General features: G+C 35.9%; 2 protein-coding genes across 7 annotated transcripts in view; one reads left to right on the top strand and one right to left on the bottom strand.

Annotated features, from left to right (window-relative positions):
• The window catches only part of GSTCD (glutathione S-transferase C-terminal domain containing), a 47,537-nt gene extending 41,740 nt beyond the window's left edge, over positions 1-5,797 (bottom strand). For 2 of the 6 annotated variants that reach the window (XR_014175981.1, XM_081960222.1), the window contains exons 1-4: positions 3,496-3,670; positions 2,854-3,270; positions 1,708-2,160; positions 228-482 (exon numbers count right to left, since the gene is read on the bottom strand). Coding sequence is in view for 5 of the 6 variants with exons in the window: in XM_081960222.1 (XP_081816348.1) it covers positions 228-482; positions 1,708-2,160; positions 2,854-3,270; positions 3,496-3,513 (1,143 nt within the window). In the remaining variant the exon portion in view is untranslated. The other 4 variants (XM_081960223.1, XM_081960224.1, XM_081960225.1 and 1 more) reach the window with 4 other exon arrangements.
• Positions 5,723-17,908, top strand: INTS12 (integrator complex subunit 12). Its single transcript, XM_081960227.1, has 7 exons — positions 5,723-5,829; positions 8,036-8,205; positions 8,823-8,963; positions 10,377-10,567; positions 12,949-13,108; positions 14,538-14,690; positions 16,978-17,908. The coding sequence occupies exons 2-7, from the start codon at positions 8,050-8,052 to the stop codon at positions 17,539-17,541; spliced, it is 1,365 nt and encodes a 454-aa protein (XP_081816353.1). The 5' UTR covers positions 5,723-5,829; positions 8,036-8,049; the 3' UTR covers positions 17,542-17,908.
• The last annotated feature ends 1,629 nt before the right edge of the window (positions 17,909-19,537 follow it).

The raw sequence follows: 19,537 nt of genomic DNA, 5'->3' as shown, positions 1-19,537 counted from the left end.
TTAACCCATTTTCTGATTAAAGTTTCATTGTCATTAATGGAGAGGCAAATTATTTTATTTTCCAGTGAATAATTTAAGAAAAAACTAAAAACATTGCAAACATGATAAAATATCATCAATTCTCCAAACTATTTTTCTCATAAAAACTTACTTACTGGTAAGTTCTTAAAACATAAAGAAATATTTTTATAGTTAATATATGTAACCTAATAAAATTAATTACCTACCATTAATTTTGTTATTGTTGGTCTTGGTCCCCCTATAAACTGAATTTCCTCTGGAACATTTTCTGACTCTTTAAAAGCTGTGAAAGTATTCTGCTGGCATTCATTTGGTAAAGGGTGTAATCGACAATCCAGGATATTTTTTATATTGCATTTGACAGTAGCTTGCTTTATTCCAGGTACTTGTAGAACCCTTTTGTACCAGCTCAATATTAAAGGCAGCTGTAATATGTTGTTTTGGTGTTTCTTGCAGGCAGCCTTAAAGTGATAGATGAAAAGTTTATGCCCTAATTTGATGTACAAAGGATGCCTTTCGTACTAAATATATATATTACATGTACAATATGTAACTATGGATGTTGGTTTTCTTGATAGACATTCTCACAAATAGCCAACAATGTAGGCAGACAAAGGATCTAAAATTTTAAACACACTTACCGTATATTTCGGAGTATAAGATGCTCCGGACTATAAGATGCACCTAACTTTTTTGGAGAGGAAAACAAGAAAAAAAAACAATTCTGCCTCTGCCTACCAGCATCCATTGGTATTCATCTGGCTAGTGTCCTTGCAGCAAATAGCAAATAGCCTGGTCAGTTTCAGCACGTTATTACAGCCTGATTTAGCCCAAACAGCTGATTGACGGTTGGATGGGCCCTGCCAATAAGCTGCTCCAGGCTGCGAGGATCACTAGATCCCATCGCTGCCTCCACGCGTCACGTTTTTGGCCTCCGCATGCCCCATTTTAGTCCTGTTCCAAGCTGCCGGGATTGCCATAGCACATAGACGCCGATTGACTCCTCTGCACATCACGTTTTCAGCCTCTGCGCATCACGGTTTTGGCCTCCGCATGCCCCGTTTTTGGCCTCCGTGTGTCACATTTTTTACTAGTTCCAGGCTGAAAATGCGATGTGTGGAGGCAGTGATCGGCAGCAATGTGCTGTGGTGATCTCCGCAGCCTGGAACAGGTCTAAAATGGAGTGCGCAGAGGCCGAAAATGTGACACACGGAGGCCAAAAATGGCTGAAGGGTGGGGACCGGCAGGTGGGCAGGGCTTCTGCAATATTTGGTGTATAAGACGCACCACAATTTTCACCCACTTTTAGAGGGGCAGGAAGTGAGTCTTATACTCCAAAAAGTACAGTACTTAGAAGCTATATTTTAGTAGACTAGTACTTATCACTCTTTACTTTCAGATGTGAACATATAGAGGGAAGAGACTATCTATAGCAGGGCTATCAAACTCCTGGCCCGTGGGCCGGATGCATCACATGATGGCCATGCCCATGCCATTTAGGAAAGGGGGAAAAAGTTCTGATATGTCATGTGACGATGCCTTGACAACGTGAGTTTCACATCCCTGATCTATAGGCTAAAGATGAACAAATCCAGGAACAGGTTGCAAAGGTTGAGCACTTCCCACCACTGTATCATTGTTCAGCTTTTACTTTAAAAAAAACAGAGATAAATTATTCATTCTTACCAAAAAATGATGGATGCATGGCAAGAGAACTATGTCTGTCAAAGTGAAATAAAGTCCTTCAGCAAATATATGCTCCAGAGGTGGAAGTTCAGATGTTTTTATTTTCCTAATGTGAGAGGGCTCCCTGTTGGTAGCAAGTGGCGTCTTCTGCAAAGTTAGTTTAGAGAAAGCTGTCCTCAGTTCCAAATCTGCAGAAGCAGGTTCCTGGTTTTCCATAGTCCTATCTTCTTTTGAGGAAGTATCATTGCTTGCTGTGTTGTCAAGCATCTTTTGCTGTTGAACTTTCTGTCTTCTAATTTTATCATCGTTGTGTACTCTCACAGGTTCTCCCAATTTGTTTTCAAACAGCAATATCTCTTTGGGAATATTCTCATGTGGATCATGAGATACTTTTAGAAAGTTTTCAACTGCCAGAGGAATACTGATCTCACAAAGCCTGGTCCATTCACTAACCTAGAAATAGATAAGGTTGATGCAACAGTTAAAGTGCTGGATTACAACTGGGAATATTCAGTTTCTACCCCACTTTCAACTAAATAAATTCAATAGGTGACTTTGGAGTAGACATCGTCACTCAATCCAACCTACTGAAAGGTATACAGAGTAAAATGAAGGCAGGTGTAAATCGTGAGATCCTGGAAAAAATATTGGATATGTCATCATCATCATCACCATCACCACCACCACCACCACCGATGTTATAAAGACACTGACCATGTAGCTGAGGATTAGTATGATAGTAACAATCGTTAAACATAAGCATTCTAATAAATGGATTGAAATGGCATACATACATTATTTGTTTTTGAAGCTACAGAAATAAATATCTACTGATACATACTGAATCAAATTCAATTGCTAGCATTGTAAATCTAAAATAACTCCAAGTTTGTATTCCTCAAAAAATAGTTTTGTTTTACCATACAAGTAGTTGGTTTTGAAGATTTTTAAGATATAGCATTAAGTCTAATATTCAAAGAAAAACAGGACTCCAGGGGACATTCTGTGATAGTATAGTTAACTATTTTATACAGCTTGTTCTTGACATCTATGGATGTGCTTATCTTTTGCTTTTATATAAAGTAGTTTAGAAATATACTTGATCTTGATTGCAAAGTACATTCTAGATTTTAATAATAAACTCACTTCAGCACAAGCTTTCAAACAGGTCCTTTTGAAGCCCAAAAGTTCCAAAATGCCTTTGATTGATGGATCCGCCTCATAGGTTTTCTGTACTATGTACCTCAATGCCACAGCAAGTCCTGCACGACAAAATCTTCCATTCTTTTCAACAACAGCAGGTAAACAGCAGCTTTGAACCATCACAGGAATTTCAGATCTTTTGATGAAGCTCATCTCTGGGTACTTTGACAATATTTCCTCTGTCTGTTGTATCTCAGAAGTTATTTCATTTGGAGTTACTAAAAATATCCTGAAGATCTTGCAATCACAATACGCCAACAGAAACAAGGATATAGATGTGTGCAGAGGGTAGATACAGTCTTCATTGTGACCGAAGTAGTCTAGATATAGGTGGTCTTCGTTTTCACTTTTCATTTTTTCCTTAAAGCAAGAAGTGAAATTAAAAAAAATAAGAGGTAGAAAATCATCTATTTACAAATCAATGTGCTATATCCTATAATTACAGACCTCAAGGAAAATAGATCATTTGGTTTTTTTAGAACATGTAAACTAGAATTGATTCATGCTATGTATGGACGGCAATCCAATGCTGAATTCTCTTCCCTGAAACATTTAGGATTTTTTTTATCAGTATAATACTGTTACCTTGTGTTGTTCCACCATTCATATTACTGGTAACTATCAGAATCAAATTTTAAAAATTTAGGTAAAAATTTAAAAAACATGGGCATATCCTTGGACATTTCTAGGAAGGTAGAAAACTCATCATTCAGTGGTGTATTAACATTTTATAACTTTCAAATGGTAATATTTTAACACTAGATGGCATACCTTTTAAAGAATTTTAGTTTAAAAATGTAAAATGCCAATATAACAAGGCCAGTTACCATTTGCAGAATATGTTTTAAGCTTAAGATACTGTGAAGTTGTTTATCAGCCAACCATATGGTACATTAATAAGGTGTGAGAGGCATCACACCTTTGTGCACACAATACTGGAATAGTAATTTATTATATTGTTTATATATTGTAAGAGCATCTCATTCAAATGCTATTGGCATTTTTACTATAGATAAGGAATTTACATCACCTGGGGAGAATGGCCTATTCACAATATGGCTGTGATAGGAGTATGGTCAGCCACAAAAACACATGGCTGACATGGATGATTTCTTTCAATTGAGATTATGATTTGAAAAACTGCTCAGCAATACCTCACTATTTTTATTTTACCAAGCATATTCAAGAAGCCTGAGGAGGAAGGAGGTATTTTTAGAAATAAAGAATGGAATGAACCCTAACTTCATGTCAAATTTATAGCAGCTTGCTATAATTAAAATATCAATAACACATTATTTTAAAGATAAAGTTTTAAAAATAAAATTGGCTAGAAGTAAGGGAATCACTGGTTTTAGAAGGGGTATTTACAGACATGCTGAGGCCAAGGAACAAAGTTTATCTTTCTTTCTATAACCATCGATTGGGGTGGGTGGGTTGTCATATAGATAATGTCTCCTTTGAGCTGAGCTGATGCTTTCTGTTTACTTCTCAACATGTGCAATACATAACTGCTCTTAAACATTGCTCATAAAACATTCTTTAATGGTTTTTCAGAACTTCACTACATGATATTGCAACTCTAAGTACTTTAAGTCCCAATAAATATTACAGCATTTATTCGTGAATAAATATGCCCAGAACTTGTACAGGGAAATAAGAGCAAATAAATCGCATTATGGCTTTATATGTAATGTAGTGTGAATAATCACTCCATTAGTTGCCAAAAGTCATTCCGCCCTCATACCCTAGCCTCAGGGATCATTTGATGAACTCGAAGCCTTTGTACAAAAATTAAGTAAATACTCAAATTGAGATTTACTTAAATTAAATAAAATTAAATACATTGCTAAACCTCAATGACTAGCAACAGCTTTATAGCTTTTTTGAATAGCCAGCACATTACACCAGCTAAATACACTCTATACACCGTATGGCTTACCAGAACAGCTTTGCTCAGCCAATGAGAATTTAATAATTATCCTGGTAATCTTATGGTGCTCAGAAATTCTCAGGACTTCAACCTCACTTCAATCTGAATCCACAATCTCATTTGAAAAGCAAAATAGAGTTATCTTCCTGAGTATTCTCAATCTTGGCTGATATGGAAAACAGGATCAGAGCCGGTCATTATCTGGATGGGTGACCACAAGGAAATCTTGCAACTATCAGCTAGACTAGAAAAGGTTTAAAGCAAAACAAAAACAAAAAACCACACAAGAGCAATAATAAACATTTTTGTTGCAAAAAAAGTAAACAGAAGGCGTCAGCTCAGCTCAAAGGAGACATTATCTATATGACAACACCCCCCACCCATCGATGGTTATAGGAAGAAAGATAATTATAGCAGATACTTAAAAATAAGAAATTAGATTTTAATTTCCATTTTAAACTTCCACTGGCCATCAAGCATGCAGACAACAAAAGAAATAAAGCACATGGAATATTCACGCTTCTTTTTATCAGGGATGGCAAGACTGATCCCGATTAGGCAACCATCTGTCTGGAATGGTACAAGGTCTCCTGCTCGTGCAGGAGGTTGGACTAGAGGACCTCCGAGGTCCCTTCCCATGCTACGATCCTCCTCTACATGCTTTTAGAAAGTATTTTATTACTACTATTAATCCAAATGACATGTGGCGATGGGCATGGGGAGGGGGCAAAAAACACTCCTAGGAGACTCCTAATCGAGCGGCGGTCCAGGCGCTCTTCAGTTCCTAACCCTAAACCGGGTCGGGACGGGGGTCCGGCTCGGGGACGGAGAACCGCTGCCCTCCCGCCGGGTATCTCTTACCAAACGGCTTCTCGTCCCTCCCAAAGCTCCTCCCCTTCCTCCGCTTTGTCCGGGTTGGAGATCGCTGCTTCCGGTGCCAGGCCGAGGAAAAGCGGCCGACCGGCATCGGAGGGGAGCTTCCCAAAGCGGTAACCTGCCTGGGCGGCGGGGCGCGATTTTGGCGGGGGGGAAAAGAGGGCGGCTTTGTAGTGTTCTCGTAAATCAGAACGAAGCGTGAGGCGTTGAGGACCGTTTAGGGATCGCCGCGGGCGGGGGAAACGGCGCGAACGAACGGTCGACTTCTGCCAAGGGTCGCTGCTCCTCCGTTGTTATGAATGAAGATGGTTCACTTTAAAAAAAACGTTGCACCCCTGATGGGTAATGAACTTAGCAAACAGAAAGTCGTGGAATAATGCCCCTTTTTATGAGAATGACAGGTGTCGGGGGATAGATAGATGATGATAGATAGATAGATGATAGATAGATAGATAGATAGATAGATAGATAGATAGATAGATAGATAGATGATAGATAGATAGATAGATAGATGATGATAGATAGATGATAGATAGATAGATAGATAGATAGATAGATAGATAGATAGATAGATAGATAGATAGATGATAGATAGATAGATAGATAGATAGATGATAGATAGATGATAGATAGATTAGATGATTGATAGATAGATGATAGATAGATAGATAGTTAGATAGATAGATAGATGACAGACAGACACAGACAAATATATAAATGTATTACAGAAGATGCTGTTGAAAAGATACTACACAACCTAAAACCATCTCTATCTATTGGCCCTGATGGATTAGGTGCCTACTTCTTAAAAAAGCTCTCATAGATAGATAGATAGATGATAGAAACCATCTCTATCTATTGGCCCTGATGGATTAGGTGCCTACTTCTTAAAAAAGCTCTCATAGATGATAGATAGATGATAGATAGATTAGATGATAGATAGATAGATAGATAGATAGATAGATAGATGATAGATAGATAGATAGATAGATAGATGACAGACAGACACAGACAAATATATAAATGTATTACAGAAGATGCTGTTGAAAAGATACTACGCAACCTAAAACCATCTCTATCTATTGGCCCTGATGGATTAGGTGCCTACTTCTTAAAAAAGCTCTCATAGCAGAAGCTCAGCATAATCTATGAAATATCCTTCAGAACCAGCTCCTTGCCTCATTTATGGTCTCTACCCACCATCATCCCTATCTTAAAAAAGGGTCACCCCAGCCTAGTTGAAAATTACAGACCAATCTCATACATGAAATGTATAAATTTCATGTATTCATAACCGTGTATATACATATATATGTTGTCTAATTCATGCTTGACGAATTAAATAAAATTAATAAATAAAATAAACCAAAGGTTATTTGGCCCTTGTGAGAGAGAATTGTGGTCCTTTATGTCAGTGTTTTTCAACCTTGGCGACTTTAAGTCCTGTGGACTTCAACTCCCAGAATTCCCCAGCCAGCTATGCTGGCTGGGGGATTCTGGGAGTTGAAGTCTACAGGACTTAAAGTCGCCAAGGTTGAAAAACACTGCTTTATGTGGTTTGTTCAGCATCTTGGGTAAATCCAACCCTTTGTTTTATTATTCAGCATTTCTGGCTTGGCAAAAGGGGAGAATGTATGGTTAACCAGGCCAGGAATCAGCAAGGGGAAAGAATTTTATTCCCCAAATAGTAGATATTATTATGAAATGAAAAATGATAAGATTTCTATTATGAAATCTTACGTATGGTGAGATTAGCAAAATGTACAAATATATAAAGTGGCTGTAATTGCATCAGATTGTAATATTTGACAGACCCTGAGCAACCTCGCTTTTCAGAGTTTAGAACAAGTCAGGAGGGAACTGTAATTGAGACTTTTAAAAATCTTAGTAAGTATTCAAATTCTGTGGCAGCTCTATCATCACCCCAAAACAGATGTAAGATAAAATGCATTGAAAGTGAAATCTCTATATGGCAAGACCAAGTGTATTATATGCATATTTCACATTGATGAATGCTTTATTCCCTCTGCTGTTGCTAACGCTAGCTTCCAGATGAGCCTTAACTAAGGCTATCCTAGCTTCTGAAATCAACATTGGGTTTCTTAAATTTATGAAATCAGAAATTGTATCTGAACTGAAGAATGAATTATTTTCATTACTTTAAGCTGTAAAAAGTAAAGTAAGGGAAGACACCTGCTTTTCTTCAAACAAGCAACCTGGAATGATTTTATGAATGTAATTGTTTCCAAACCTCTTAAAAACATGTGAGATCTGAAAGCCAATTGCATGCTGGAAATTGACATTTTCTTTTCTTTTTAGTTAAAGATTCTACTATGGCTGCTACCGTGAATTTGGAACTTGACCCTGTATTTTTGAAAGCTCTAGGTTTCTTGCATTCAAAGAGCAAAGATTCTGCTGAAAAGTTAAAAGCACTTCTTGATGAATCTTTATCTAGGGGAATTGATTCATGTTATCGTCCACAACAAAAGGTACTGACATTTATGAATAAAATTATGTGTTGTCTTACATGGCATATATTGTAATAGTAAATGAGACCCATTTTAATTTAGTAGTTAGTTTAGTACTCCCAGACTAGAAACGGGAGAGTATTCTAATGCTACTTTAGACACAAAGCTAGTTAGATGACTTTGAGCCAATGTACTCTCAGCTGTAGGAAGGAGGAAATGGCAAACTATTTTTGAAAATCCTCCAAGAAAACTGCAGAGACTAGTTCAGGAAGTCTCCAGGAATCAATATTGATTCAAAGATGAATAAATAATGTGCCTTGTCCTATGCTGTTTTCTTATCCTATTGACTCTATCCAGAATATACTGTAGCCATGTTAAAGGACCTGGTTTAAGACAAATCATTCTGGGGGAAAACTATGATAGATTTATTTATTACCTATTTCAGAAGTAGATTCCGTTTACGTCTCACATTAGTCCATCAATTTTTTTAATTTTTTTAATTTGGCAAGTTCTGTGAACACAGCCATTTTGATTTATTCATATACAGTATATCATCAACATTAAGAATCCATGTATTTATGAGATGTATTTATTATCTCCAGTTTTACTTTTAATGTAACATTTTGTGCATTTTTCAGGAAGTAGATCAGCCCAAAGTATCCATTCCAAAACCAGTTTCTGTTAAGACCACTCCAAGCCTCCCTACAAGTAACAATAATGGGAAACCCATTGTAGTTGAAAAGGTGAAAAAAGAGGTGGAAAAGAGAATTGTGGATAAGGTAAGTTCCCTTGTTACACTTTGAACATTACATCCATTCCTTATTTAGTAACCGAGTTGTATTCCAGCAATCAGGTTGTAAGTAGAATGGTTGTTAAGTGAACATTAGAGAGAGAGAGAGAAAATGCTATAAAGATCATGGTTGCTGCCTCCTCATTCATTTAAAGCTCTCTCATACACTTATGCCAGCAGTACACTCACTCTGTTGTTAGGCACCCAAAATGAACTTATTGGTCAGAAAATGATTTTTTATTACTATTGTATTTGCAAATGGTCACTAAATGCAAAATAAAAAGTGGGTGCATTGCGGAAAGAGGTTCTAATAAAGTTACATATTTTAAAAAATAAAAATATTTTTTCAAGCTTTCAATCAGAAGTTTTCAACCACTTTATAATGCACATTTGTGTGCCGCAAAAAGTCCACAAGAGCACTTCAGTGAGCCAAAATACATAACTTGAAATGCTGTGCACTAAGAATCCTGTTCCATGATATTACTGGAATGGACTCTCTATTTCATAACCTGGAAGTCCCACCTATGAGATATGTGTATGAGATAAAAGAGGCTGAAAACTGCAGTACTGCTTTAAATAGGTATTTTTGTTTTGCAAGCTATGTTGTTCCCATATGTTACATAACAATAGTTAATTTATTTCAGAAGTATAGAATGTGCTTTCCTCTGCCAGTCATTTAGTTTTTAAAGGGTGCTCTTCTCCTTGTCTACATGCTATTTTGTTCCTTTTCAATGAGTAAAAGAACATGTTACTTTATTCAAACTATGTTTATTTAGTCTTCCCTTCCAATTTCACTTTGCTATTTTAACAGCAGACTTTCAACTTTATAGAAGACTAATTAAATTAGTTTGTCTTATGGTGGTTTCTTGATTGGGATATTGTTTGTATTAATCCTGATGCTAATCTCAGTCTAACTGAGTGTTGATTGCTGGTGAAAAACTGCTGTCGTCTTCTAGCTTTTTGACTGTCCCTTTTGAATGATGTGTAGATGTAGCTTATCTCCATGTACCTGTTGATAGCTGATTTGTCAAAGTATCAGGCTTCCCGGAATTCTCCAGTGTTTTTACACATAGTGGCTGTTGCAAGCCTTACACAATATATTGTAAAATGACTTCATTTTCTGGGGCTACTGGGTCTTTTGGATTCAAAGGTATCTATTATTAGTACCACGTACATCTTCAGTTTTTCTTATTGATGAGAAGGGCAGCATATACATTTAATAAATACAAATAAATAATTGTATCCCTTTGTTCCATTATCAGCAGCTTCTTTTAGCTTATATAAGGTACCTTCCCTTCCCCTAAACACAGATAATTACTTGGGACAAGTATGAGACAGAATGTATTAAATATTTGTTTGCTCAGAGTTTACATTTGGTTGTTATGTCAATATCATTTGTTAGGTAAAAGTGGAAATCAGTGAAGGAATTGACATTCCTTCAAAAAAACCAAGACTAGAAAAGGCAGAAGCTCATGCCTCATCAATTACAGTGCAGACAAGCAAAGATTTGCCCATGGCAGACCTTTCTAGTTTTGAAGAAACTAGTGCTGATGATTTTGCAATGGAGATGGGTCTGGCTTGTGTTGTTTGCAGGTACGTTTTTTACATTTAGTAATTATAGCATGTATGAAGACCACAATTAAATATTAATTATAAATTGAATTTTTGTCTAAATAGAGATCTTGACTCCTTAAACAATTCTCATAAGTTGCGAGATCTAAATACTCATACAGCACATTTGTTAGAAGATACTCATATTCCATGTCAGTGAGATTATAAATACATTACTTACCAAAAGGTAAAGTTTATACATAGAAAGGTTTCTAAATCGTAACTTGTATTTTAACCTGTCTTCAGGATTTATGACCATTTTAATTGTGTCCATTTGAAAGGCAACTTTAAAAATGTTTTTAAAAGATTTTCTTTATATTCCATTTAATTTTTAAGTTTGTCAAAATTATCCTTTATATTATTTATATTATTCTCTTCTATTATATTACTTGGAAATAATCACTCTTTCTGATTCAATTAATTTTGAAAAAACCTTCAGTTATATTTTGAATCTTAGTTGATATTCCTAACACCAATTGCTACAGAATCAAAGCTGCTTACTCCTGAGTAAAGTTATGTAGAATCACATACTACATGGGAGGAATTCTTTTCCTTAATTTGGTTTTTATAGCAGCAAAATGTTCCCCAAACCATCTATACAGTATGCTAACTCTAATTTTCCTATTAAATGTAAAAATCATTTTATCTAGCCTTCTGCATAGTTTCCATGGTTACCTATGTACCTGTCCAATGGGGATATATACAAAAGCAATTTAATAATTAAGTAACCTGATTTGTTATCTAAAAATAATAACCATTAGGGAAATGGTGTTTTGCTAATCTGGTTAAGGTACATTTCCGTTCATATATAGGATTAATATTGTAACTTATATATTTCCAGTATTTAATGTATATGATTTTTCTACTCATCTACTACATCCTTATCTGATGTATCCTTATTCTTATGATTTAAATGCCTATTTTTTCTTCTGATTCAGTAGGCAAATTATAAACTATTTATAATTGCTTATGTTTACTGTAAGTTGAAGAAATATGGTTTGGACAATGTCATTGCACAATTTAACATTTAGAATTCCCCATTAAATATATGTTGCAATTGGGATTCATTTCCTTTTTGAATTAATCGGGACTTGGAAGAATGCTCACTTTGATTTTGTTGACATTCAGTCATTGACCATTCTGGCTGAGACTACTGGAATTACAGGTCAGCAACATTTAGAGAGCAACAACTTTTTATACATCTGCTTTAAGTTAAAACCTTTGGCTTACGATTTTGTTGATAATTGTAGTCTGTTTTTGTTTTGCGCGTATCTAAGATAGAAAGAGGGGAGCATATCTTCTCGCTTATCTACCAGGTACCCTGTCTTGTGCCATATATTCCCTTGAAGCTTTCATATACTGTATGCTTAAGAGGAAGAAGCTAAGAGTCACTATCAACCATAAGATAGGTGGCATATGAATTTAATAAATAAAATTCCAAAATAGCATGATAAATTTTGGTAACTATAATGTTGCTTTCACCTGTAAATATTAGATTATATGCTGACAGGTAATAAACATTACACCCATTGATAAACGTATGGTAGACCATTGGTTGAAAGAATTGGATCTAGGCTTGCAGGTTTATTATGTGGAATTGGAAAGCACTAATTTGGCCTCCACTGCTCATGCTTTACACACCGGTATCTGTCCATCTTTTCCAGTTTCACACTGTTGTGATCTTGAGGCTACTTCTAATTCTCTACAGATAAAGCTACAGAATCAAAGAATCATAGAGCTGGAAGCTTGGAGGTCTTCTAGTTCAACTCTCTGCCCAAGGCAGGAGCTCTTATTATATCCTGGAAAAATGGCGGTCCAATCTTGAAGACCTCCAGCGATGGAGCACTCACAACTCCAGGAGGCAAGCAGTTCCATTAATAAATTATTGTCACTGTCTGGAAATATCTCCTTAGTTCCAGATTGTATCCGTCTTTAATGAGCTTCTACCCATTGCTTCTTGCCCTGCCCTCAGGTGCTTTGGAGAATAAATCAACCTCTTCCTCCCTGTGACAGTTCCTCAAATATCAAGAGACAGCTATTCATTCACATCTAATATTTCTCTTTGTTAGATTAGACGTGCCTAGTTCCCTAATTTCCCTTCATATAGTTTAGCCTCTAGACCTCTTATCATACTTGTTGCTTTTCTCTGCACTCTTTCTAGAGTCTCAGCATCTTTTTTGTACTTGGCAACCAGAATTGGTTGCAGTATTCCTAGTGTGGTCTTACTAGTGCAGTATAGAGCAATACTATCACTTTTTTGTAATCTTGATGCTATCCCTCTATACAGATAAAATTGTAAAAATATGATGTTTCAAGACATTGTTTGAAGAAATGATGTTTAATTGACTACTTGTATTTTATAGACAAATAACAGTAACTTCTGGAAATCCATTAGTGGAATGCCAGGAATGTCATAACCTCTATCACCAAGACTGCCATAAACCTCAAGTGACAGACAAGGAAATGAATGACCCACGGGTTGTGTGGTATTGTGCCCGATGTACCAGGCAACTTAAAAAAATGGTAAGTTTTTTTTTTGTATATCTGTGAGGAAATATTAATTTAACTATTTAAGGAAGAGATTCCTTAATTGACTAGAAAATGAAGATTAGAAAGAAGAAGAGTTTGCTTTAATGAATTAGGCTGACAGCTACAGGATTCTTTTTTCCTAATGTTTTGTTATAAAATTAAACAATATCCTTAAAATGTTTTGAAATATGCTGTTTTCTTTTTAAGCTGCTGTTGTTTTGATTTTAATAGTTTAATGCCATTTTTACAAAAATAGTCACAGCAGCAATATTTTTTTAAAAAATAATTAAAGTGATAATTACACTGGAAAAAATAATTCAGCTGAAAAAGTTTATGTTAAATCTGATTCACCAACCCATGTTCTTAACCCAGTAATGATGATACTTTATTAAAAGACTGATTTTTATTAGATCAGATTAAGAATATTTAAATCTCATAACAAATGAGGTATTTTCCTATATTGATTTTCCTGAAAAGGCTTTATTTTTATGTAACTTATTGTTGTTCACATGTATTCTACTTGTATTGCTAAAATTGAGATATAAGAAGAACCATTTTATTATTAGTGAAAATACAGAGTATTTTTTTTTTAATCAAAATATTACGAGAAAATGTTTCAAAGGAGAGATGAATTCTTGTATCTTCATTTGGAATAATGTCATGTAGAATATTTTGTCTAATAAGGTCTAGCTTTTTTAAAATGTAAAATAATTTCCCCTGTCCTCTCACCATCATATTCTACCAGTTAATAAACTACTGTTCAATTATGTAAATTTTTCAAGGTCTCAAGTAAGGTGTCTTTGGAATTAATAGTTTAAAAACTAGGTATACTGTTGGTTCATATTCCATTTTGTCAAATCAATTGATAAAATTTTATTAAATGTTAAATGTTTATTTCCATATGTGTACATTTAAATATGTACATTATATATATAAATTACGGTAGCTGCCTAGTTATATGAAACAAATGAAATATGTTGATGAATAAATATAGTAATAAATAGCTGTTATAGTAATACAATCGCCAGTTTGTTATAGTGGTTAAGGCATTAAGCTACATTTCTAGTCCCACTTAAATGCTGGCTGGATGACTTTGGGCCAGTCATTCTTTCTCTGCCCACATCAGACTTGGGCAACAAGCTGTTTAGTCAATTCCAAATCCAGTCACAACAAATGGATCAACACTTGATACAAAATAAAATAATAATAATGGACCTTGCACTTTGAGGGAAATTCTCGGAAGAAAAAAAAATAGTAGTAATTCATTAGGTTGTTATATAAGATCTCCTGCACACCTCTTAAGTTCCTTTATTGTGATTTCCCAATGTTACTTACCAGAATGTTCAGTAGATGATAGTGTTAAAGCAGAAAGCTATTTTTTATTTTAACATTTTTTCATATCTACAAAATGTAATTTACACAGGCTCAGAAAACACAGAAGCCTTCCCAGAAGCCAGCTCCTGCTGTAGTGTCAGTAGCTCCAGCTGTGAAAGATCCACTAATAAAGAAACCAGAAATTAAGCTAAAATTGGAGACTACACCAGCTTTTCTAGCATTTAAGAGGACAGAGGTCAAGGTACTGTGCAGAGTGTACTGTGAAATATTGATAGATTTATTGAATTTATAGGTGTGTTTTTAGTTTAATTTTGTTTTGTTTTTCTAATGAGGAGTGTTTTGTTTTGGTAACGTTCCTAACCATAAAATATCATCCTCCACTTTCACTTAGAATTCCATGTTAAATATTTTTATTCTTAATTTTGTTCCATTTTGTTACTGATTTTGAATAAATAACATAATTTAAGTAACATTAGCAATACATTACATTTAATAAGATTTTGTATTTCAATTTAAAAACAGAATGCTACAGGTTATTTTCAGATATATCTAGATTTATTTCTAGGTTTAAGTAGGATATAATAGTAATGTTATATCTGTAAGATTGCAATTGCTCTTTCTTTGCATTCAGATTAAAGAAAGCTACTGTAGTAGGAAGTTTATTTATAGGGGAAATCATATTTTTAAACCTAAAATAAATTATTGAATAAAGTAAAATAATTTTTAACAATAAAAATGTTAAAATGTTATGTTTCTCTTTTAGTGCAGTATTAGTTACAGACTAAAGGAAAGCAAAGATTACAAAAGGAAATAACCAACAAAGTTTGTGCTAAAGTTACAAATATTTTTTGACTTATGACTATTTAATGATGGTTTGAAGTTATGACATCCTTTGAAAAAGTGACTTACGGTCTATCCTCCAAATTACAACCTTTGCACCACCCCAAGCAAAGTCAAATGGAGGAGCTGAATTTGTTTAATAACCACATGATTCACTTAATGACAATGAAAAATCAGATCCAGTTGTGATAACTCAGTTAACGATGGCATCACTTAGCAACTGAAATTCTACTCCCAGTTGTGGTTGTAAGTCAAGGAATACCTGTATTTGCTTCTGCTATTGCAGTTTAGGAAGCTTCTAGACAAATTCCAGGGCCATGGTCATTAAGTTTCTTGAAAGTTTGGAAATATCACTGGCCTTGACTACCAGCCACAAAAAATGCAGAACCAAAATTAATCTGTGTTACTTTAGGTAAAAAGAAGGATAGCATTTTAAGCCAATTAATATGCAGGACATATACTGTATTTTTTGGAGTATAAGACACACAAAGATTGTGAAGAGGCAAATTAAAAAAAAAGTTTTTGCACACTGCAGATCTCTCAAAAACGGGCCATTTTTCTGTCAAAAAAGGGGTATGCATAGCTTTTAGGAGACTTGTAGAGTGCTCCTGAGGGCTGGGAGGGGGGCAAAAATGAGCAAAAAACATCCGTTTTTCACGAAAACAGGCCTGTTTTTTGTAAAAAAAAAGGGGGGGGCATGCATAGTGTTTACGAGGCTTATAGAGTGCTCCTGGGGGTTGGGGGGGGGCAAATACGAGCAAAAAATGACCCGTTTTTCGCTCATTTGTTGCCCTCCCCAGCCCCCAGGAGCACTCTGGAAGCCTCCTAAAAGCTATGCACAGCCATTTTGGTGAAGGGGCGGGCTTTCGGGAGACCAAAAATGCTGTATTCAGGGTATAAGACGCACCCAGATTTTCAACCTTTTTTTTGTGGGGGGGGGGGGGGGAGGGAAAAAGGTGCGTCTTATGCTCCGAAAAATATGGTAGTTGAATTTTATATGGGTTCTTTTATATTTGTAATAGATAAGAGAATTCTGAATCAGTTTGGCAGGATTCTGTCCTTCTCATCAAAATCAAAAAACACAATCCATCTTTTCATCTTGTGCCATTTAAAAAACATTTCATGCCATCGTGACAGTTTTAATGAAACTTGTACAGCACCATTTGTGGTTGACTGTGTCAAACAATTGCAAATAACTGTGATGGAAAGCTATACATGTACAATGGAAACCTATGTACTATGGTAACTTTCACATGTACTATTAACGTGTCCTATTACATCTAAATGCCTAAACCACTGCTAATTTTGCATCGATAACTACAAATTATATTCCTGAGATCCACCATTTATTTTCATGTTAAAAAATTTTTTTATTAAAAAAAAAACTTAGGTATGGATCCATCAAGTTTTCTTACTTGAATAATTCTGAGATTTTTGGCATATGAGAATGGATCATTGAGCTACTGTATATTGTACATACAAGGAAAAAGTTGAAGCTATGGTTGGCCTGGAACATTATAAAGATATTAATATGCTTCTTTTTTATTCAGAGACTTTGAATAAATATAAGAGTCCACTGAGTTTTTCATCTAATAATGATAGGAAGGTAAATGCTTGGCCCTTTTGCTTTGCACGCTGATCTCTGCTGAATTGCATGTAAGGTAACACTTGTTTCTGTCTGATTTTAGACTTCGGCAACAATGTCAGGGAACTCAACTACCGCCAGCGTTTCCTCCTCCTCAAACAGTGGCCTTACAGGATGGGCAGCTTTTGCAGCAAAGACATCTTCTGCAGGCCCGTCAACAGCTAAGATGGGGTCTGCCATCCAGAGTAGCAGTGGCAAGCCAGTCACTGGCACAAACAATCAGAAACCCACTGGTTTATCAGGGCTGGCCACAACCAAAGGAGTAGGGTCAAAGATAACATCTGCCAGTAGCACAAACCCTAGCCAGTTGAAGCCCTTACCACCTCTGACCTTGGGGAAAGTTGGTCTCTCTCGGTCTGTGAGCAGTGACAACGTAAGCAAAATAGGCCTTCCCAATGCAGGCAGTTCAACCCCAGGCAACAGCCCAACTATTGGTGGAAATGGCAGCAGTGCGGCAGCAGGGAGCAGCGCTAGCAAATCAAGTGCAGAATCGGGCAATCAGTCCCCATCGCTGAAAGGTCCAACTTCACAAGAATCACAGCTTAATGCTATGAAGAGGTTACAGATGGTCAAAAAGAAAGCAGCTCAGAAGAAGCTCAAAAAATAGCAGGTCTATTTTTAAAACAATAGATAATGATATCATTAGTTCTAGTCTGCAAAGTGCAAACATGTTCAACTTTAGCCAGATAACAGTAAAATCAATGATCCATAAGTTACTGTTGTGTTTTCATTTGGCACCCTTGTGTGTATTCACAAGAATTAATATATTAGTAAAAAGTCCTTTTAGTTAGCTACCTTTCTCCTTTAATTAGAGCTACAAAATCCAGATTACTACTAGATGGTAGCAATTAGAGTTTGTAATCTATGAAACATAGTTCTAATTAAATACGGTTATTAAATACAATTTAACAATATTTGTTCTTTTAAAATATATTTGATGCTTTATTCTTCTCCAAATATAGACCTAAAAACCATTATGAATGCTAAGAAATTTGTATATTTGTATATGTTGCCCATGTATATTTGTATACATTGCACAACTCAGGTACTTCTGGAAGGCAGATCCATGTTAATAATTTTATATGTAAAATATCTTAAAAGGAAGTGATTCTATTCATAAAAATAAAAGATTTGTCAAGGTAAGAGTACCCAATTTGGAGGCTACTTCACTCAACTGCATCAGTTGCAATAAGTGACAAAGCAAAAGTAAAGCAATATTTACTTCTGGCTTTCTTGCTGTTTCTTCATAGAAAGGCAGAAAACATGAAGAACTTTGGAGTGATGTTTATGGTAAAAGAAAAGTCAGTGCTGCAAGCATTTTATTATGGTAGTCACAAAATTGCAAAAAAAAAAAAGCTTATGCACCACACAAATAAGGTATCAATGTCTGTGTTGGTCTGAAAATCAGAGAAAGCAATAGAAAGATCAATTATTTATGGAGTATTTGCCACCCTATATATGAGGGATGACTGAAAACGGTTTATTGCTGAAGCTCTCAACCTAGCAATGAAATATAAAGGGATGAATGAATATATATCCCAGTTCAATGTTGCAAGAGCCAATCTGATTCAGTCATTGGGACCAGAGATTTAGTTTTCCAAGCTTTCAGCCTCGTGTTGGAGACTGAGACTGATTCTAAAGACCGTTTGTAAACTATCCTTACAGGATTGATCCTAGAGACTGTTTATAAATAGCTTCTTGAACTTACTGGCATATACTTCATTAGTTCTAGATACACAGGAAATAACATTAGATTTAGTGACTTCTGTATTTTTATTTTTTTAAATGATTTGGAAATTGCTAGGAGGATATCATCATGAATGAAGGCAAATATATGTGACCGTGCTGTCCCTCTCACTCACACACACGTAGCTGGTTTAGTGAGTTGATAGATATTCCCCAGCAATTCCCTTTATCAAAAACCCAGAACTGTCACAGTTAGGTCCAGCCACAAGCAGACCAATTGTGATGCCTGCCTCACTTTGGCCATGGAGCAATGGCCAAAAAGTACACAAGGCACTTGAAAGTTTCTCAATCATCATAACCAGGCAAATTTAAATACATAACAAAAGAGGTCACAAGGCAGGAAAAGTTGAGAGTTTTCAAGGCATGATCCAAGTCAAGGCACGGTGTCAAACCAAAGTGAGGCAGGCATCACAATGACCACAAAACACACAGCTAGGAAACAAACATTCCCAGCATCACCTGCACGTGGGGAGCTTAATAGCACACGCTGTGCTAAATAGCCAGATTTCAGTGCAGGGCTGATCTTTCTGCTCCTGCCTTTTCTCTGCCCTATGTGTCCTTGGATCAGGTCCAGAAGGCATTTCCTCTTCCTCATCACTGACCAGCTGCAGCTGCATGCTTTCCCCACCTGGAGGAAGCCTCAGGATTGTTCTGTTGCAGCTGTGCTTCAGCCAAATCCCTCACAGACAGCTGCTCAGAGCCATCAATCAACTCAGCTCCTGACGTGCCAGGAATGATTCATCCTCCCCCAAACTGACATCTAAAGAGGTATTTGGGAAAGCATCTGAGGGAGTCATCACAGTGTCCCAGGATAATGTGCAGGAGCCAATCTGAGTCGGTCACAGAACCAGAAGTTT

The sequence above is a fragment of the Natrix helvetica genome (genome assembly GCF_964273705.1).
Source record: "Natrix helvetica genome assembly, chromosome: 7".
In the NCBI taxonomy this organism is placed as follows: Eukaryota; Metazoa; Chordata; class Lepidosauria; order Squamata; family Natricidae; genus Natrix; species Natrix helvetica.
This window is presented reverse-complemented; position numbering and strand designations above follow the sequence as displayed.